At 38.9% G+C, this 20,520-nt stretch overlaps 1 protein-coding gene across 1 annotated transcript in view; it reads left to right on the plus strand.

Moving 5' to 3' along the window:
• arhgef12a (Rho guanine nucleotide exchange factor (GEF) 12a) overlaps window positions 1-20,520 on the plus strand; it is a 45,343-nt gene that overhangs the window by 4,858 nt on the left and 19,965 nt on the right. The window contains exons 2-4 of the mRNA XM_026192178.2: window positions 13,357-13,377; window positions 14,157-14,248; window positions 16,248-16,313. Coding sequence (XP_026047963.2) covers window positions 13,357-13,377; window positions 14,157-14,248; window positions 16,248-16,313 — 179 coding nt within the window. The remainder of the gene's footprint in view (window positions 1-13,356; window positions 13,378-14,156; window positions 14,249-16,247; window positions 16,314-20,520) is intronic.

Genomic DNA, 20,520 nt, shown 5'->3' on the forward strand with positions numbered 1-20,520 from the left:
AGTAATTATATCACCACTATTTTTAATAACAGGACACTGGAGTTGATAATTTGCGTCACTGCAGTGAAGTTTGTTTCCTTATGATAAATGTTTTCATGAGCAGTTCTGACAGCCCAGTCTGCTTGTATGCGTCTCCAGTATTTGGCATCCCTCCCCGATAATGCACCATGCTTCTGCTCCATCTAGTCAGCGCTGATACTGAGGAAGCTGCGTCAGCTGCTCTAAACCGTGCATTAAAATGAATTTCCAGCAGTCACTTAAAGCTCTGATCATAAGCTTCCAACTTGGCAACAGAGGAAATGTGCATTTCACCCTAACATGTAACCTGCAAATGAAAAGACAAAGTCCAGCCTCTTAGAAATGTTCTTTTGTGGTGGAAAAAAACTTCAGTTCAAGTGACAATCAACATTTGAAATGAAGCAGGTTGCAGGCTGTAGTTTGAGCTTGCAGGATTAAAAGCTAGTATAGCCTGTAACATCTAGGTAAGGGCGGTCAAGCCAAATAAATTTAAACAGTTTTTCCTGATATGTAATCTTGGTAAACATTTTCTCTTGAGGTCACCTAGGTTGTAGTAATAGATGATGATCTGAGGGTTAGATTCCTTTCAAAGAATGTAGTAAATGAGTATTATTATTATTACATATTTATTTCCCGTGCTGTAGTTTCATGTGTACAAATGTACACATCCATGCACGCACTTTTTCACTGTTTGAAATGAATGTGTGTGTTAGAGAGCATATAATTGACACAAGTTTGACACGTATCTTTCGTTGCAAGTGAGTGAGGCTTGTCTGCTGGCATTATGTTCTCTTCATGCTCTGGACGGGGTAGTAAACTCTCCAGTGTGTCTCATGCTTTCTTCTCATTGGCAGTAGTTATCTCTTTTAGGCTTTTCTGTTTGTTGCTTTGCTATGCTGGTTGGATTGTGCTGTGTTACTTTAAGAAGTACACCAGCCCCTCTTGCAGCAATATATCGCCACCATGCTTCGTGGTTGGGATGGCGTTGCAAGCGTCATCTTTAGTGCTTTAAATATAATGATGGTCATTATGGTCAGACAGTAAAGTTTTTGTTTCATCAAACCAGTTGAAAGTATGTTCTTTGTGTGGAGTCACACATTGTAGTCTGTCTTTTTTGGGGGCAGTAGTTTTTTGCTTGATGAGCAACCTTTCAGGTTATATTGCTATACTTTATCTATACTGCAAATGAGTGCTTTTGTCCAGTTTTAATGCAAGTTGCTTATTATTTTCCAGGACTGATTTTCCATTGTGCATCAGACTTTTTTTGTTTTACATTCATAAGCAGTAGCTACATGTCCCAGTGGTCCCCCCTCGCCCCCCCCCTTCCCCCCCCCCGTCAGATTTGATTTCTTGTGTCCCATGATGTTGAGCAAAGAGATCTCAAGCAGAGTTAGAAAGTAGAGCTCATCAAACACAGCAGTGCAATAAATTTTATATTAATAGAGCATTGCATCAAGAATTGGTTTTGATTGTTTTATGGAGGTGATGATTCATTTCAGTGGAAGATTTGGAAGTTGTAGTTCATGGTTGCGCTGTATATTACACTAAAAGCTGTTTTTTTTTTTGTTTGTTTGTTTGTTTTTTTTTATTATTATTTGCTGTATTTTTTTGTTTCGTTTCTGTTTTTTACATGAATTGGCTGAATGGCTAACACATCCACAGGAGAAAACGAGAATCAATTCAATGATGAGCTGAAGTGCTGCAAACACTTGTTTTTAGATAGCTTTTGATCACATTTAAAAACTAGGTTGAATATTTATTTCTAGTCTAGTGAGTCTTGATGAGCTTTTTTTTTTTTTTTTTTTTTTTTTTTTTTTTTTTGGATGGATAGGAAAAGAACATTAATATAGCCTTGCAATTGTAGCTGTGTCTTCAGCATCTGCACCACACTGGCATGCTGCTTTACATAATCACTTCTGCAGCTGTCCTGTATTTTGTCCTATGTGAGATCTGGTGCATTTACCCCATCTTCTCTGTAATGGATTTAAATGTCCAGTGCTGATTAACAGGCATGGCTTCCTGCTTAAGGGAGCTCAAATATTGCAAAACCGACAATACCAATTATTGCTCTGGTCAGTCTTGTAAGCTTGATTATTTAACAAAAATTTTCATTACCTAAAAAGTCATACATTTGTTGTTTTAGAAAATGTATATAGAAAATGAAAAACAAAATGAAATACATTTTAACAAGGGCTATTGGAGGACACAATGTTGACAAGTTGGACCAGATCATAAAACTCACCTCTCAAGGCTTCCTACAACCTCTGTGGGTGCTGACAGGGGCAAAGAAAGGCCCCAGGCAAGGCAACAGCAACTAGCATGGCGGTAGTAGGGCATTTAACATAGAAGCCCACAGCCAGCCTTTGCAGTGATTGTGAAAGCGAAGAAACAGCAATCTGGAGGCAAATGATTCCATGGGGTTCACCTGTGAAAACGTGAGTATTAGTTTGTCTGGATGGGACAGGATTCTCTTTTCGTCCTCATGACTGGAGCTACATTAAACAGCAAGTGACTTTGTGCTGCTTTTTATTTTTTTAACCCTAACCCTCCCTAAAAGCTCAAAGCACAGCTGTTGCTAAGAAAAGGGGTGTGCTTTGTTTGGAACACAAGAAAAAGAGCTTCTTAGTAAAAAAAAAAATAATGCAACAAAGCAAGCCATTTATCCGGATTGTTTTGTTTGGGTGCACGTTAGAGTTAGCATTGAAATTGTTTTTAGGTTCAATTACATGCTACATGTTTTGTTTTTTTGTTTTTTTTTTCCACTTTGTCCCGACCTGGGATATCTAGCAGTCGTGCAGCAAAACCAAAAGATTACTGAATTTTTCTCCAGAATGATAGCAGCGCACACAATGTACCATATAAACCACCTAAAGTCTTCACCAAACAACTGACCGTATTCTTTGTTTTGGTTATTTATATAATGTAAATACGGATCTTAGGACTACTGCTCACACCTGGGTGTCACTTTCGCAGGCACACACCAGCTCTGTTCATTCTCATCCAGCTCTGTTTCACTCTTTTTCAGCCATAATAACATGCATGTCTTTTTACTTTTGCTTTAATCAACCTCTCTCTCCTGTCATTACTACGTTTTATTGTGGTCCATGTTAGAACAGAGAATATTTTACTATTACACCAAAGTACAAATAAAAAGTGGTAAGGTGAAAACTGCAAGCCAGTGAAATTGTCTGGGTCTTTTTCATTACTTTTTTAAGATTATTAAGAATTCTTCTTATCTCAAGCTAATAAAAGGAAAGAAATGTATCTAGGAAATGGCACGAAGAAGACAGAGGGGAATGAAAGAAGCAGTGGCCCAGGGGTGGTGATGTTGGAGGGTGGGTGGAGCCTGGATATTAGCTGGGGCTCTTGAGCATTGAGAGAGTTGGGGGTCTGTCACCCAACTATGTGATGTTGATGCATGTGGACACCCTCTACTGTCCTGCACCTCCTGTGCTGTTAAGCAGAAGAGCTTCAGGGCTCAAACATTACTTTCACTTCATGAAAGACAGGATCACAACAGTAAAGAAAAGGGGGACGAGGAAACAGAGCTGTCTTACCCAAGTGTCAAGTTCTCACATGTCCATGTAAGGGCTTTGTGGGCTTAAACTAGGCTGCTGCCTTCAAGCTATCTGTGGCAGTGAAGAAGCCATACTATTATGCTCAGCGCTCCAATAGATTTGAAGATAAATTGCTTTTACAGTATTTATTTCTCAGAATGTCAAGTTGATAAAGAAATTATAACTTAATTTCTGGTACTTTTTGGATCCAGTCTTTGTCTAAAATAACCGGAAATGGATAGTTGACATTAAAGAGCAGCATCCCGGCTGTAGCTCATTGGATGCATTTTACTTGCCATGCTGAGAGTCCTCAGGATGGAGATGCTCTAATTGAATGTTTTCTGTGTTTGCTATGAAAGGCTGTATTGTAGAGAGAGCCAGCAACATGCCGCTGCACTGTGATTAATCTTACACTGCCTGTTTCAGCTGATTCAGAGATGACTCAGACTGACACACGCCTGCTTTCTTTTCTTTCTTTTTGGGAAGGGGGCTGGCTACAAGAACCATTGTAAAAACACAAGTTGAATTACCTACCCACAGTTTTTTAATTGGATAACATTTCTTTGATAGCAGATAGCCAAAACAAAAAAGGAAAGGCAGGACAGGGAATACGTGGTGATACCTTTTCTTCAGTCTTCTGTTTATATATTCTTGTAGGCCAGTGAATATCCCTAGGATAGACTGTTTCCCTTAGTGACAAATTATTTTTGAAATTATCTTGCTTTTCTTGGGCTAAATTGCTTTAATGAGCATAATGTCCTTGAATGAATATTTTATGATCTTCAACCTGAAAAGATGATTAGCGGGGGGAAAAATAATGTGTCATCCGCACATTAAAAGTCTTGTGAGTTCAGAGAAGTTGCTCATTGATTGGAAAAGTTTGCCATTTGTTGTATTAGGCCTCATAACTTCAAGTGTTTTGGCAGAGTAGCATATTCAGCCACCTTCCTTCCTTTCCCAGTGCTCGAGGACAGCAGACAGCATAGCGTGAAGAAATGTCTATCCCCCCGGCCTTCATGTCAGGAATCCTGATGAGGTTTATTGGGGCAGAAAGGGCACAGTTTTCCCCCTGAGGCTGTAGCTTGAGCTCCAAAGCTATTGGTCTTGTCTCTCCAGTACACACCACACCTCCCTTCCTGTCTCCCTCACTCTCTCTGTCTCATACACTTACTTAATCCTTTTTTCTGTAAATCCATATTTCAGTGTACAAAGCACCACATGGTAACACTGCTTAGGTCACATATTGAAAGTGACATCATTGCATTTGACATGAGGTTAGGGTGAAGTGCAGACAGTGGTTTAAAAAGAGAAAATGATGGTGTGTGAGTAGAGAACCTCTTTGTCATTGGCAGGGAAGCATAGGGAGTGACGTCAAGCAGACTGTTTTTTTTTTTTTTTTGTTTGGTGTGTGTGTATGTGTGCACCCAAATTGTGTGACTCAGGTATATAGATTAGATAACAAGCAGTGTCTTTGTGTTCTCTCTTATTGGCCAGCTGCAGGCATGAATCAGACTGTTCACGTGACTGTATTATTACACAGTGGAGATGAAATCTTACTTCTAAGGAGGTGAGGTGGGGAAAAAAGCAGATTTTGCCAGTTTCATAAAGTACTTGGCTGGCCAGTGGCATAATGTAGTACTGATATTCAGCTGAGGACATGGTGCCATCACCACAGACCTGCAGTCCAGCTCTGCCAAATTTTCCAAAGAAATCTACCATCTCAGGGTGTGTAGCTGTGTGATGGTGTACACTTCAACTCCTGGAATTGACACACCTCAGTCTGATCTCTGCAGGCAACTCCCAAAGTGTCCAATCCTACACTAGTAACAGACAGGCACCACCCCTTTTAGCCCCAACAACACCTGGCTGTGCTGTGAACTGTATTGCTTTGCTTCTGGTAGGGGACTTGCATTACTGCAACTTCCTTTAATGGAAGTTACAACAGCAGCTTTGTATGACCAGAGATAGTAAAGGTAATGCTTGGTTTATGAAGCCAACTGTGTTTCCTAACTTGATGCATCCTGCCAGATCTTACCCTGAGTTTAAAATGTTTTATTTTTCTCTGTTGGCACACAAAACACATTATAATGCACATCTGAGATAAACTTTAATAATCTCCCTAGGTCTGCTTAGATTAATTCTAAGAGGAACCGAGAGTAATCCGAAGTATTTCCTCTGAATCTTGCATTACTTTGCCTAGTTCCTTATGTACTGTTTCCCTTCCTCTTTAGTGTGGGAGACCTGTGCACAGAAATGGCTGTGCATCAGAGCTCCCTTAGAGCTGTTTGTCCTCCCTCTTTCTCTTCTTTTTCCTCTCTCCACGGGCTGGTCTGGTCCCGGCCTCTCTTGCTGCCACTGTTGCTGCAGTTGGCCCAGCTCTGCCACAGTTTTCCATCAAAACACCAAACCTCAATGGAGCATTCAAGCCCAGGCCCGCTCCAGTGCTGCCCCTCCCTCCTATCCCACCCTGTTCTGACTCTGCCTTCTTTCTCCCTTTCTCGCTCACTGCACAGTTAATGGCCCCGTCCAGGAAGAGGTTCCTCACTTAGACTTTATATAACTGGATCTGAAGTATTGAATGAAGTGTGAGTGTTGTCTGTGAGATTTCATAGGGGGGAAAAAGCTGGTTTTAGCAAGTTGGTTTTGTAGCTTCTCTTAGATCTACATGTAAGCTGTGATCTAAAAATGTTCTAACAAAACCACAATGTAGAAGAATTAAGTTGTTGTCAGTTGTTGTAACAGGATTCACACGGTCCAAGATGGGTTTTTTTTTTTTTTTTTTTTATTACTAAAAGGCTGTTTAGAGTGTTGCATCAGTGTGCAACTTCTGCAAGCAGACTCAGAAGCTGTTTTGTTTAATACTTCAACAGAACCGCATATTTTCTGTTCATATCATGCTGTTCTTTGTATGTTTTTGTACTGCAACCAGTGATTATTAACACTCAACCAGTGATTATTAACACAAGAGTCTTTTATACTCTTGTTTGTTCTAGCAAATCTAAAAAAATGAAAAATGCTTTACTTGTTTTATACAGTCCTTGAAACCTGACATAAACTATTAATGGAGACTTGATAAGAATTAAAACTTTGCATAGTTTTCGTAGTATTATCAGGGGAGGAGGGGGCGTGGAGATTATACACTGCTGATCGGCAAAAGAGTATGTACTGTGAAGTTATGGGCTTTAGTGTATGTCAGTAATACTTTTCACTAGAGCAGGGCGATATGGCCAAAAATATTTATCACGATATATATTTGAAAATTTGCGATAACGATATAACCGACGATATAATTGATGCGAGACAAAATACAACTCCACAACATTACTAGCGCAAAAAGACAACCTTCCATTTATTTTCACTTAAACAAGAAGCTGGTTTTTATGTACATTAAAGCTTTATAAAAATGTAACAGTGCAAATGCAAATTCCTTGCTGAAAGTTTAACCAAAAGGCATTTCCAGTAGAAATGGGCTGACATATCCTGAGCATAACCATGTATAATATCCACTGAAGTTAAAAAGAGGTGCTTTGCAACATTAAACTGCAGTGTGCAGTACGCATTTTTCGGACCATAAGGTGCACGGGATTATAAGGCACATTAAGTGAAACAAAGCAGTCAGATAAATCAAACTTTATTAAACTCATTCTTCTTGCTTCCTCCACTTCTGTACCATTGATTCATTAATGTTGAATTCTCTGGCAGCTGCTCTATTCCCATGTTGCTGCAGTATATTAATGACTAACCTCGTATTGTGGATGGATTATCTCAGTTGTTCTCCTGACTGAAGTTTGGTCCGTTTACAGCATCCTGCCATGTGATTGCATTTGTCTCTAACCATGAAGAACCTTCACGTTAACTTTTATAAGTGGAAAAGTGTTAGTGTTCGTCCTCCAGCTTCACTGTTTATGTTATGCTAACATAGCTGTGTCGCTAGCGATCACGTAGCACATCATTATATACCAGCTAGCCCAACTTCAGTAACCCTACAAACGTCACTGCTGTTTAGTTTCCTGTCTTCATTTATGTTGGAAGTGATAGCAGAGCTGTACGTTTGATTTTTTTTCAGAAATCTCTCCGTCAGAACATGCAATATCATGCTTAGGTAACTAGCGAAACTAGCGAGCTAACTTCCGCTAGCTTCCTGCTAACTTCTAACTCCGTTAAATGTAATAACTTTTGTTTTCATGGATGCCTGGAAGTTAAACTTTATAGTTACACCTGGTAAAGCAGCAATGCTGATCGTTTTATTAAAGATGAAAGAATTTAGACAGTTTTTAACTCTAAGTGATGCTGCAGTGTTCGTTTGACCTGAAGCATACGGAGTTTAGGACCCAGATTACTCCCAGATTTAAGAGCATCTTAGTCCGACAAATATGACAATAACGACGGCCGCTTGCATGTTCTGCAAAAAAATGTGCTTTGTTGTGTATCTGACGGACAAACACCAAACCAGTTCCACATCACGGAAGTTGCACCATTTTTACAAACCAATTCTGGTTCATCTGTTTCACTCAACAATTGGCCATGTGCGTATGAAAACAAAGGCACTGCGCACGTGTTTTACTCCCATTCTATCGCGATATTTCATTTTCCTATCGTTGCCTAACATTATACCGGTATTACCGTGAACGGTATAATATGGCCCAGCCCTACTTTTCACTACAAACTATGAAGTGAGACCCTATAGTATGAACAGACTTGCAGGCTTTGCAGTCACTACAGTCAGAATCTATGCCACAGCAACCAGCTCTTATCCGAATTTGCTCATTCACAACTACTCTTTTTCCTTTTCATTGTTTAACTCCAGCTAGTACAGATATTGTTAGACAAACCTGAATTGTAAGCCTGAGCTACACTCCCAATTGTAAGCCTGAAACACTCCTAGTGCAGCCAATTAAGATACTTAACTATCCACGTGGCCATGACAATTGCTTTTCTTGGACAGTAACCCTTGGGTTAGTGTTATGAATGCATGCTGTTGTTGTAAATCGACAAACCAAGGTAGCATTGTTTTTGGACCAAAATCCACGTTCCACTTAATACCACTTTTCAGTTTCCCTTTAACTATAGATGTGATGAGTTGAATATAAAAGAAGAACCAATTACACTATTTAATGTATTTCCAGTTTACTCTTTATCTGAACAGTCCTAAGATTACAGCTTTAATCACTTATTAATATTTTTCATGCAGAAAAATATATATACCGTATTTTCCGCACTGTAAGGCGTGCTTAAAATCCTTTAATTTTCTCAAAAACTGAAAAGCCGGACCGCTTGATGGATTGTCTGAACATTATGGCTACCGTAGTCAGGACCCTCACGGAGTAATCTGTGTCCAAAACTCTGTCCATTTCAGGTCCCAAAGTCAAACGAACACTGCGGCATCACTGAGAGTTAAAAACTGTCTAAATTCTTTCATCTGTAATAAAATGATCAGCGTTGCTGCTTTACCGGGTGTAACAATGAAGTTTAACATCTAGGCATCCATGAAAACAGAATTTATTACATTTAACGGAGTTAGAAGTTAGCAGAAAGTTAGCTCGCTAGTTTCCACTTAAACATGATATAGCATGTTCTGACTGAGAGATTTCTGAAAAAATTAAAGCCTACAGCTCTGCTATCACTTCCAACATAAATGAAAACAGAAAACTAAACAGCAGTGATGTTTGTAGGGTTACTGAAGTTGGACTAGCTGCTATATAATGATGTGCTACGCGATCGCTAGCGAGCTATGTTAGCATAACAAACACAGTGAAGCTGGAGGATGAACACTAACATTTTTCCACTCGATAAAAGTTAACTTGAGGGTTCCCGATGGTTATGGACAAATGCAATCTCATGGCAGGATGCTGTAAGTGGACCAAACTTCAGTCAGGAGAACAACTGAGATAATCCATCCACAATACGAGGTTAGTCATTAATATACTGCAACAACATAGGAATAGAGCAGCTGCGAGAGAATTCAACATTAATGAATCAATGGTTCAGAAGTGGAGGAAACAAGAAGAATGAGTTGAGTAAAGTTTAACTTATCTTACTGTTTTGTTTTGCTTTAGACGCACCGGATTATAAGGCGTATTATGTATGAAAACAGACCCGTTCATCGACAGTGCGCCTTATAATCTGGCGCGCCTTATGGTCCGAGAAATACGGAATATTTAGTTTCTGAAGAGTATATAGAATGAAAAGTATTTCTTTTGAACTCTGTCTTTAGTTACTGGTGTGATTGTAATTTAAATTGGGGAGGGGGTGTTATGGGAACCCCAAAAACTGTTATTTTTATTGGTGCTAAAATGTTTTTATGTGATATTTCCTATCTACAATTGGCATGACGTCTAACAGGGTAGAGCAGGGCAAAACACTGAAATGTAATTATTATAAAAAATTGTCACACTCTGTTTTGTTTGTCTTACAGGTATAATAGAACTGTGTATTTCAGTCCTTTTTGCTTGAGACAAAACCAAAATGAGACTTTTAAGCCTTTGTCATTCTGTTACATGTATCGGGTATGATGACTTGTCGTCAGCTATCTAAGTGTTGTAGAAATATGGTTCATCTTACCCATCTTTAAATTTCTTATTTTAAGCTGAGGACACTTGCGCCCACATTGAAACTTTGCAGCTTCAAATTGGCTGTCACCAATTTAATCTTAGACAACAGTCACAGTAGCTCACATGGGGAATGAGTTATGACTAAAGTAAATAACCATTACTTCAAAGATGGATTAGCAGTTGTTATGTGTATATATTGGATTTGTTCCTTCAGCTTTAATTGCATACTTTGTTTGTGGGTTGTTGTTTTTTTTTGTTTGTTTTTTTTTAAACAACCTTTTGACTGTTAGTTTGGGCTAATATGATGAAGCCCCTATCTGTCATTGTCTCATGTCAACTGTACCTGTCCAAAAAGAAGTTTTGGAAAACTTTTATTAATGCATGTTAAACTTCTTTTCTGCATAGGCAATGTTTCCCAAACTTACAGCTACATTTACTGTTGAAAACATAATTCATAGTTCATAATATATACACAGTAAGCCGCTATATGCAAATAGACTTACAAACACTATTCTTACAGTAAAAGTAGATATGCCACAAAACACATTTAAAACTGTAATAAATATCTCTGCACATACCTCGATGCTACAACTCTGTTTATGCAAAAAAAAAAGTTTCTTCTTTTTGGCTACTACAAATCAGATGATCGGCTCATCCTAGGAGGGATCAAACAAGTATTATCTTTGATTCGGTCAAAAATGTATATTCATTATTCCTTTAGTGTCATGTTTCTCGCTTATAATTTGTGATGTCACACAGCAAATTACCAGACAGCCTTTACATTCAGCAGTTATTCAGAAGCACTGTTTCCATAGCAGGCCTGTCTCACTCTCAGCGGGACTGTGCTGTAGTTTTGCTGTGATGCCCGGGCATCGTTGTTATTCCTTTTCTTTCAGTTTTTTTTCCCCCTCTGCACTGGTTGAGTGCCAAAACCAATGTGACAACAGTGCTCACATCCACCCAGGCGGAAAGTTGTCCTTAGATGGAAAGTTTTTATTTATTTATTTTTTAAATTTAGCCTGTGTCTATTTTTATGATAACTTTGGAAGCATTCGTTTGTAAATGACAGAACCCAGACCTTTAAATGGTTAGTTGTAGATTTGCTTGCCAGAGGCAACTAGGGATGTTTAACAGTCAAGCTCTGAAGTGGTGTGTTTTCACAAACTTAAACCAAAAGTGTGGCAGCTTCAGGATTCTGCGCAGCGGGATATTTCTCGATTTAGGAATAGTACCTATAATTTAAAGAATATTAGTTGGTTTGATATCCTTAAACTTACATAGTGATCCCCCATTTTGTGTAGCATATAGCACATGCGAAGTTTTGTTGTCCCTTTTAAAACTTGCTGTGCCACTACTTCCTTTTACCACTTCTCTCTTGTTTGTACTATTTCTTGCATATTTTTTCACAACTACCTTTGTCCTTCCTCTCAGTCTTTATATGTATTTTATAGGCAAGTGATTTCATGCTAGGTGTTTCTCTTATTTCTTCTAGAGACTGTGCTGGCTCTGACTCATGTCTTCTTTTTTTTTTTTTTTAGGACGTAAAATGATGTTGCCCTTCTGAACAAACGTTTTTTTTCAGTTCCCTTCAAAAGTTTTACCAAGTGCAAGACCTCATGAAGAGGAACCACAGCATTATTTCAAAAGGCGCTATTATAAGCATAATTCAGCGCAGTCATGTCTACAGTCACTGTAGACAGCTTGATGTGTCATCCATCCTCTTGGTTTCCCTGTCATGCTTTCATTTGCTCCTATACGATCAACCAAAAACACGTGCCTACTCATTTTTGCCGTCTCTGAGCTTGTGCATTTGCATGTAGCATTTCACAGTGTGTGTATTTGTGTGCTGATTTTTCCATCCTTCCAATTCAGAGGTTTCTTAGGGAATGGGTTACTTAAAACTAGTTTTTTTTCCCCCTGCTGTAAGCTCTGGAACTTATTACAGTCTGAGGCATTTTCATAAACGGGCCATTCAGCTGCCCCTGCATGGCCCTGAATGAGACAGTGTCACAAGGAGAAAGGGAGTTAATGTGGCTAGTAAGTCATGACACCTCCTTTTTACCGAACAGTATTATTTTAGAGTGAGTAGTTATTTGTATTCATATACTGTGCATTTTTCCTTGTTTTTCTCTTTTTACATTTTCACAAGCATTTAGTGTAGCATACAGCACATATGTACAAGCCTGAATAAAGACTTTGGGGTATTACAGCAAAGTGTGAAAATGGATTTCACTGCTGTGTGACTATTTCCACAGTGAGACACCAATCTTTTCCATCTTTTCCACTTCTTCGCAGTTAAAAATAATAAAATGTAAAATGGCAAATTATGGCTCAGTCTTTCTGGAGAAAAATCAGTAGTACTGACTGTGTGGACCCCAACTTGGAGTGCTGACGGGTGTTGCAGTGACACTCATATAATCAACTCCAACACTAAGAGTTTTAAGATACTTTGCTAGGTTAAACAAAATAAATCAATATTAAAATCTGTGACCCTTTGCCACGTTTCGTTGGAATAGATTGTCTTTGATTCTCTTTAATCACTTTAAGGCTAAAAACACATTTTTGGCATGTATAGCTTATCTTTGAGTACTGGAGTAAAATTTGGTTTAGAAACTGTACAAAGTGCAAGGCCCACCGACTCTTGTGTGCCTTGGGTGATTCTGTTAAGGCTGTCTCTTAAACATGAGAATGACCACCTATAGCTGCTGTTAACAGTGTAGCATTTCTTTAAATTTTCTAGCCTATAAATTTTCTTTCATGCTTTGTCTGCTAAAGAAAAAAGGCAGATCTCAAGTATCCTGGAAAACATTGCGTTTTCCAATATGGTGCTGACTATATCCCCTAATTATTTCATCACTGCTGCACTCTGTGGCAATGAGCATGCCACTTCGAAGGCCCTGTGTATGATTACGATATGATTATTACAGTGAAACTATGATGTCTGTAGAACTAGATTACAGCACATGCACACAGATGAGATCTGAGAGGCAGAGGACATTTGACCTGGAAAACGCTTTAATCTGTAGCTGAAGAACTCCGATGTTTGATCGGGATTATCATGTTTACTACTATATGGGTCTCATGAGAAACTGTCAGCACGACATCTTGTTTTTTGTTTTTTAACTCTGCAAACAGGAATAAGCAGCCCAGCTTTTGTGCTCTACATTACATTAGTAGTCTGCCAGCAGATTTCTGTAGGATGCTAACTGTTATTCTGTTTTATCTTGCAGGTTTCCCAAGAAAGCAAACAGGTAAGAATCTTTATCTTATTGGATTGCTGACACTTACACCCTTATGAATAGGGAATCCTGTGGTAACACAGACATAACACACCACCCAGTCCCATACATGTACAGAGCTCTGCATGAGGGAAATGAGGCAGATTTTACTAGGCCTGGTGTGCTGTAATACAGAAGTCTTTAGAGTGTGGACCAACCCCCCGCCCCCCATGCACACACACACACACACACACACACACACAGAGTGACGGACAAAGGGGTCCCTCTTTTAAGGGTGGCCCATCGCTGCCTTTCACTGTGAACAGAACAGTGGCCTTTCACAGTTGAGGCCAGTATAGGCAGAGGCAGCCATACATAGCCTCCCGAGGTTCAAGCCGGAGTCTGGCCTTGTGGTATCTCCACTGAGAAGCGTCCTTTCTCTGGCCTTGCTCTTTGGGCACTCAGGAGAGCGCCTCCACTTCCTCTCAGCGTGTCATTTTATACAGTAGACACACTCGGCATGATTGATACGCTAGGAGGTCCTCCTGCATTTTATTCTCAAGAATAAAAAGGACAGTAGTTGGTTCTTACTGTTGCTGCGGTTACTCTGGGTCTTTACTTGCATGAAAGCCAGGCTTATTCTGTAGCAGTAATGTAAGACATGCATACATTATAGTGACCTTTTCAGTAAAATCAATGCAATGTGTAAAAGTCTGCATTGTTGTATGTGATTGCTCTTACTGGACAAATGCTGGTCTTGTACTGTTCTACCACTTGGTTTACCTTTTACTCATCTGTTCCCCTTTCTATAGAACCAGCAGTATTCTCAGTAAAGACCACCCCCCAGACAAGAAACCCAAAAGTGAAAGAAATTCCCTTCCCTCCAATGAGTTTGACCCTACAGGTAACTTTGTACTTTCATTTCGATGCTTGAATGTGGTTTTCCTACTCGCTCTGCTTCAGTCCGTGACAGTGCGTGTTTCCATCTCTTCCTTCGGTCTTTGAATGCCTCACCGACTGCCTCACATGTTTCTGTCTGACAGTCTCCTTTTCTTTTTTTTTCTCTCCAACGCTCACACTCACAAATTGTCTCATAGAACAAATGTGCTCATGATGATTTGCTCAAGGCATGTTTGTATCTTGCTCTATGCTTTGTGCTTGATTATTGTATAAGTTTAAAATGACAGCTTTACATCAGTCTTCACATGTGTGGTCTGATCTACTGTGTGTTTGTCATTGGATGAAAATAATTTATTATTAGTAGGCGTTTGAATCATCTTTTTGGGAGTTAATTCAGTTTACAGACAGTATAATGTGTCTTTAATGGTTACGTTGACATTACAGCTTTACAAGTGTTTGTCAGAAAGCTTACGTTTCATTACATGTTGCCAGTGTTAAGCCGATAAGCAGAGAACTGTTTGATTAATGGACTGAAAAATCAGTAGCTCTGTGTGTGTATTATGTTCACGTGTCTCACAGTTTTACATAAATAAGTGGGTTTTGTATGCTTGAGTGGTTGGGTGGTCTCATGTGTGCATGCATACTTGAAGGGCACAAAAAGCCACTGAGCTTATTATGCACTCCAGTTTCCAGTTTATTGCAGGGTGAAATTGTTGTGTTTCAGAGACAGACTCGTCTGATATGGTGACAGTCCCGGTGGTATTTGTCAGCAGTCAGTTGAGTGTGATTCGAGATATGACTGAAGCTCCTGTATTCACAACAAAAAAAGAAAATCCTCTGCACCACATAGTGGCTTATCTGTGAATGATGCAACAAAACACAGACAAGATGAGTTCTCTCAGTTAAGACATGCGCTTTGCTGCTTGTCTTTGTCTGGCATCAGACTAAAATCTTCTTGCATACATTTCTTTGATGTTTAGCTATGTAGCGATTAAACAAAATGTACCAAATCCAGCAAGACGCACCTCATTCTTAAATGTACTTTTTGTACATCTTTATTTTCTGCTAGTGTTACATTTATGTCCTGAAATTTTGCATGTCTGCATGTTCTGTATCGCAGCTTGTATTTTTGTTATTTGCTTGCAAGATGCATGAACTCTAATAATCTTTTCCTAGATATTCTCCATATGTGCCTTTTTTCTCTAATTTCAAAGTGGTTTGGGTTTATTAAGGATATACAGAAGTAGGCAGACACTGTAGATGTTTATTAAAACTGACTTTTTAGATCATTGTTTCCCACAAAAACTGATTATTTGTCTAAAAGAAAAAGTCAGCCTCCTTATTTTAATTGGTGGCCTAAGAAAAGTTTCTCTTCTGTTGATGGAAACTTGATTTTGGAATTATTTTTAGCATCATCCCCTTTGCCACAACTTATAAAACCACCCTCTGCGGTGGGGAGACACACCCAAAATTGCATGCAATTTCACTAGCTGCTTATTCATCACGATAAAATTGGAGTGTACAGCTACACTTTTATGGCCATTGTGTTATTAGCGCAGAATTTTTATTAAAGAAGCCAGATGCAATCTTGGCCTTTTGTAACCTTCTTTATTTTCAGGACATGTTTAATATAAAATCAGACTTGAGCTTATCATTTTAATGCAGTTTTCAGTTTTGAAAGCGTGTGGCCCCTATAATTACATTTGCCGTAAGTATCTATAGATATGTGGGTAGTTAAAAATAAAAAGGTACTAAAAAAAACAAGCTAGTTAATCTTCAGCTACTTTCACTTTTTTCAGTGCCTATCCAAATCATTTTTAATTTTTTTTTTTTTTGTTTTGTTAAACTGCCGATTTGTGCGTTTAATTTTTCATCTCCCATGTTTATTTCTCCCTCATGATTTTCTCTTTCCTGTTTTGTTTCCTTTCCTTGTGTTGTTTCTTTATGTGTATGTGAATGTGTGCTGTCTGCTCTGCGTTCTGTGTGGTGGGGGCTGTGAGCAGAAGCTCTGGTGGTGCAGAAGAGTGGCAGCAGCAGTGTGCTACCAGAGGGGAAGCCTGAGTCCTGTGGTAAGAAGCTCCTGCTTGAATGGCTGGTGTGGCAGCTGCATTTGTACACGCTTCCTGGTGTGAGATTGCCTATAGATGTTTTACTTATGTGACCATGCTGGCTGATATTAAAATAAACTGTCCTCATAATCACTGCCAAGACATCAGCTCAACTGGGATACATTCAACTCCTTGTTTATCTGCTCTTTTAAAAATGGAAATCAGTATAGCATTTATTAAGAGATAGGCAGCCAACACATATATTTTTTACAGTGATTATTTATTTCGTTTTATTTTATGATCAGTACAATAGCTTCTAGTAGTCAGTCTTTTTGTGAACATTTGGTATGTAGTTTTATTGTACTTTTCAAATGAATGAGATAATTTAAGTATAGGATCTGCCTACATGATTACAAGGACCAAACATTGGATTTAGTGATATGTTAATTAGAATCTATGTAAACAAAGCCACTTGGGTGTCCCTCTGGTCTTTTTAAACCCCTTCAACTTTGCTTTCATGCTTGTTACTTCATCTACACTGACACGAGTACATTTACAGGCAGAGACACGTGGTCACTGCAGCCAACAGACTGCATGTGGCTTGCCTCACATGCAATGAATTGACAAAACAAATTCTTAAAGCAGCTGTCAGAAATGCCAGTTTGAGCCGAGATAGTCTAAACTCTCCAAAGGGTACAGTTGACAAAGGTAAACCCTTATTATCATATGCAACAAAGCTTTGGCGTGTTTGTTCACTTTGAAACAAACAGATCTTTGTCTCTTATCTTTTTCTGGTCTGGTGCAACTTTAGCATTTTTTATTTTTATTTTTTTTAGACAACAAAAAAATCAGTGAGAACTGAAAGTCTTAAAACTCCAGCTTTTAATGAAATGAAATTGTTCTGCCTTTTTAATGCTCTCGGCTGTTACTTGGGTTCCTTATGTGTGGTGATGATACAATACAGAAGGTCACCTTATTCTCTAGTGTAAGTTCCGTATCATTGGTGGGTGCTGATTACATTAAAGTTGAATCTCTGAATTATACATTAGCTCAGATCATGTCAGCAGTCCCACTCCTCATGGTTTATAAATACCAAAGAATTTTAAATGCTTTAAAGCAGAGAGAGAGAGAGAGAGAGAGCTAAGCATCTAGAGGCAAATTCACACCAGCTCTTGAATTCATATGGCTTCATCTGCTTCCTTGACACCCATGCCCTCTCCTCCTCCCTTCCTCCTCGCTCCTTCATCTATACCTAACCCTCTCTCTCCTACACCCTTCCCCCCAACCCAGAGCTTTTGGCTCCTCTAACCTCTCTCCACATATTAGCTGCTATTCCTTCTATTCTCCAACCCCCAACGTACCTATCGATCGACTTACCTCTCTTTTGATGACAAGAAACCACTGGATACCTTTCTCAGTCTTTAAAATGTTGAAATGACAATTTAAGAGAGTTTGTTGTAGTTATAGAGTCTTCTCGTTTTGTTGTTTGTTTTTTTTGTTTGTTTGTTTGTTTGTTTAAATAATATGAGACTACAATTATGTATTTAAGCATTTGTGTACTTTGCGTAATGTTTTCTTTTATGTCTTGTGACGAAGTGCTGGCCAGATAAAAGATAACCTTCCCCTTGCATTTCTTCTAAGTCGCTCCACAAAGAACCTGAAAAGTAACGTTCCTCTTTCTAACCTGTGAGATAACATCTACTTAAGCAGAGTCGTCAGATCAGTTTCAGAAATGACCTCACACATAACCTGTTTCCAAGGAAAGGTGCGACCCTGTGTAAAATGTAAATAAAAACAGAATGCAGTGATTTGAAACTCATTTTCAACAATGCTGGGAAACGGGTGGATGTCTGCTTGTTTTGCAGACATGTATTAAGCATAGTCCTAACTAAAGGATAATTCAGTCACCCCGAGGTGTGGAAGCTCATACTTAATGAAAAATAGTGCAAAGACAAAATATTATATGTTGAAACTGTTGTTTTGTAAATAAAGATATGAGTAAATTTGAAGCTTATAGTACAGAGGACTTTTTTTTTTTTTTTTTTTTAAACACACATCTCTAAGCATTTGTAAACTGAGACGACTGATTGCTTTTTTTTTTTTTTTTTTTAAAGCGAAACATTTTCCGAGCATGTGTGATTCAGAAATTTAAAATGTTTTCAATTGTCTAATTGGTCGGGGCTGTAGAAAAGACCAGTTTAACATCCAGATTCTCTTCTTAGCAGGTCATGTTATTAAAGTGTTTCTAAGTAACTTAAATGTATCTTTTTAAACCCAGTTTACCTAGCTTCTGTTATTGCTGTACCAGGCCTTTGGAAACTTTAACTAACACTGTATTTAAATCATTTATTTATTTAAAAAAAAAAAAAAAACAACAATCATGGTTGTGCCTTTTATAAATGTCATGTTTTGTCTTTGTACTGTTTAATTTAAATGAAATTATTAATGATGGTTCCAACTTTTTTGCATAGGGTTCTGTATTATAAATAGGTATTTTTATTTGTTTGTTGTCTAGCCAGTCTTGATGATGATTATGATAGTAGTAATAATGAGAAGGACCCTTTGTTGTCGTTGTCTATTAGAAAGTGCAAGACATTAGATAAAACATTTTAAAAGAATTGAAGCATGTAAAATAAATCTGGCATTGAAAATAATTAAAGTGTAAAGGACAGACATGGACGTCTGTATATTTATGATGACTGGACTTAAGGGGATGCCAATCACCACAGAATAGGTATTGTGCTCCTTTATTTACAGCAATTGTGGGTTCTGAAGGCATAAGGGAAGACACTGTTTTAACTCTGTTTGTCTGGATGTTTGTCCACCTGTACTGCCTGCCTGAGGGCAGAAGGTTGAACAAGTGCTGTCCAGAGTAGGGAGGCTCTTTCATTATTTTCTTTGCCCTGCTGAGACGGCGAGTGCTGGAGATGTCCTCTAGGGAAGACACTGGGCAGCCGATGGCTTGCTGGATGGTGTTGATAACCCTCTGCACAGCTTTCCTGTCTGCTGCCGAGCAGCTAGTGTACCACACTGTGATGCAGTACATCAGTACATTGTCGATGGCAAAGCAGTAAAAGGCTACCAACAGCTTTTCCTCTGTGCGATTCCTCTGCAGCGCACTCAGGAAATGTTGTCTCTGGTGGTCTTTTTTTTAACTGTCGCTGTTATGTTGGGAGACCAAGAGAGATCCTCCGCGATGTTCCTATGAAATTAAAGAAGGAAACCCTTTTGATGCAGTCTGTATTGATCTAGCGAGCAGCAGGGATGGGTCCATGCTGCGCCTCCTGTAGTCAGTCATCATCCCCCTGGTTTTTTGATGCTGAGTGCCAGATACAAGTCAACTCACAGTAGTGTTTTCAGCAAACTGTATTAACTGTGCATAGTTTGTGTTCTGGGCAACCATAAATTCGTGTTTCAGGATAATATTTTTCCAAGTCTATGATGTGTTATGCATTTACACAGTAAAAGCCTTATTGGTCATATTTCATGTCCACACTGGCTTCAAAGATGTCCTGTCTTGGGACTGTTTCAGTGAAAGTAATGGGGCACAAAATCCCTTCATCCAAGTATGGATAATACATTTTTAAAGGCAGATGTAATAATAGTAGCTTTGAGATTGGGGGGTGGGGGGATGGCCTTTTAATCGTCTGCAAAACTGTCTTATATGAAGGTAACTTCATATTAAAGTATCAGTATAATCTCAGATACTACTCTGAATTGAATGTGTGTATGGCGCCTCCTTGCAAAACAGTGATGTGTATCTCCGTATGACTGCTTGAGGCTCTCTGTTGGACTCTAAGCCAAGCTACCCTGGTCCCCAGAGGTGATCCTTTTGTTGTTTGTTAAACAGTCCGCCTATAGCACATGTGTCAAACTCAAGGCCCGCGGGCCACATCTGGCCCGGCAGACAATTTTATCTGGCCCGCGAGATCATTTTATATAGATTTATTATTATTGTTATGCATGGCCCGGCAATATGAGGCGCTAATAACACACAAACTACAGATACCATAATGCAGCGCAGCAGAAATGTGCATAAACTACTTACGGTAGGACGTTTTGTCAGAACACCGGTAAACCTGTGTATCTTATTAGTGGAGCTAATGTGGCTGTAATTAAGGAATTTAAGACGGCACTACGAGACAAAACATCAGGATAAGCTGAAAAAATTAAATGCAGAGCAGAAACTACAGAAAGTAGAAGAGCTAAAGAAGAATCTGACATTTCA

This window comes from Astatotilapia calliptera, chromosome 14 (genome assembly GCF_964374335.1).
Source record: "Astatotilapia calliptera chromosome 14, fAstCal68.1, whole genome shotgun sequence".
NCBI classification, from domain to species: domain Eukaryota; kingdom Metazoa; phylum Chordata; class Actinopteri; order Cichliformes; family Cichlidae; genus Astatotilapia; species Astatotilapia calliptera.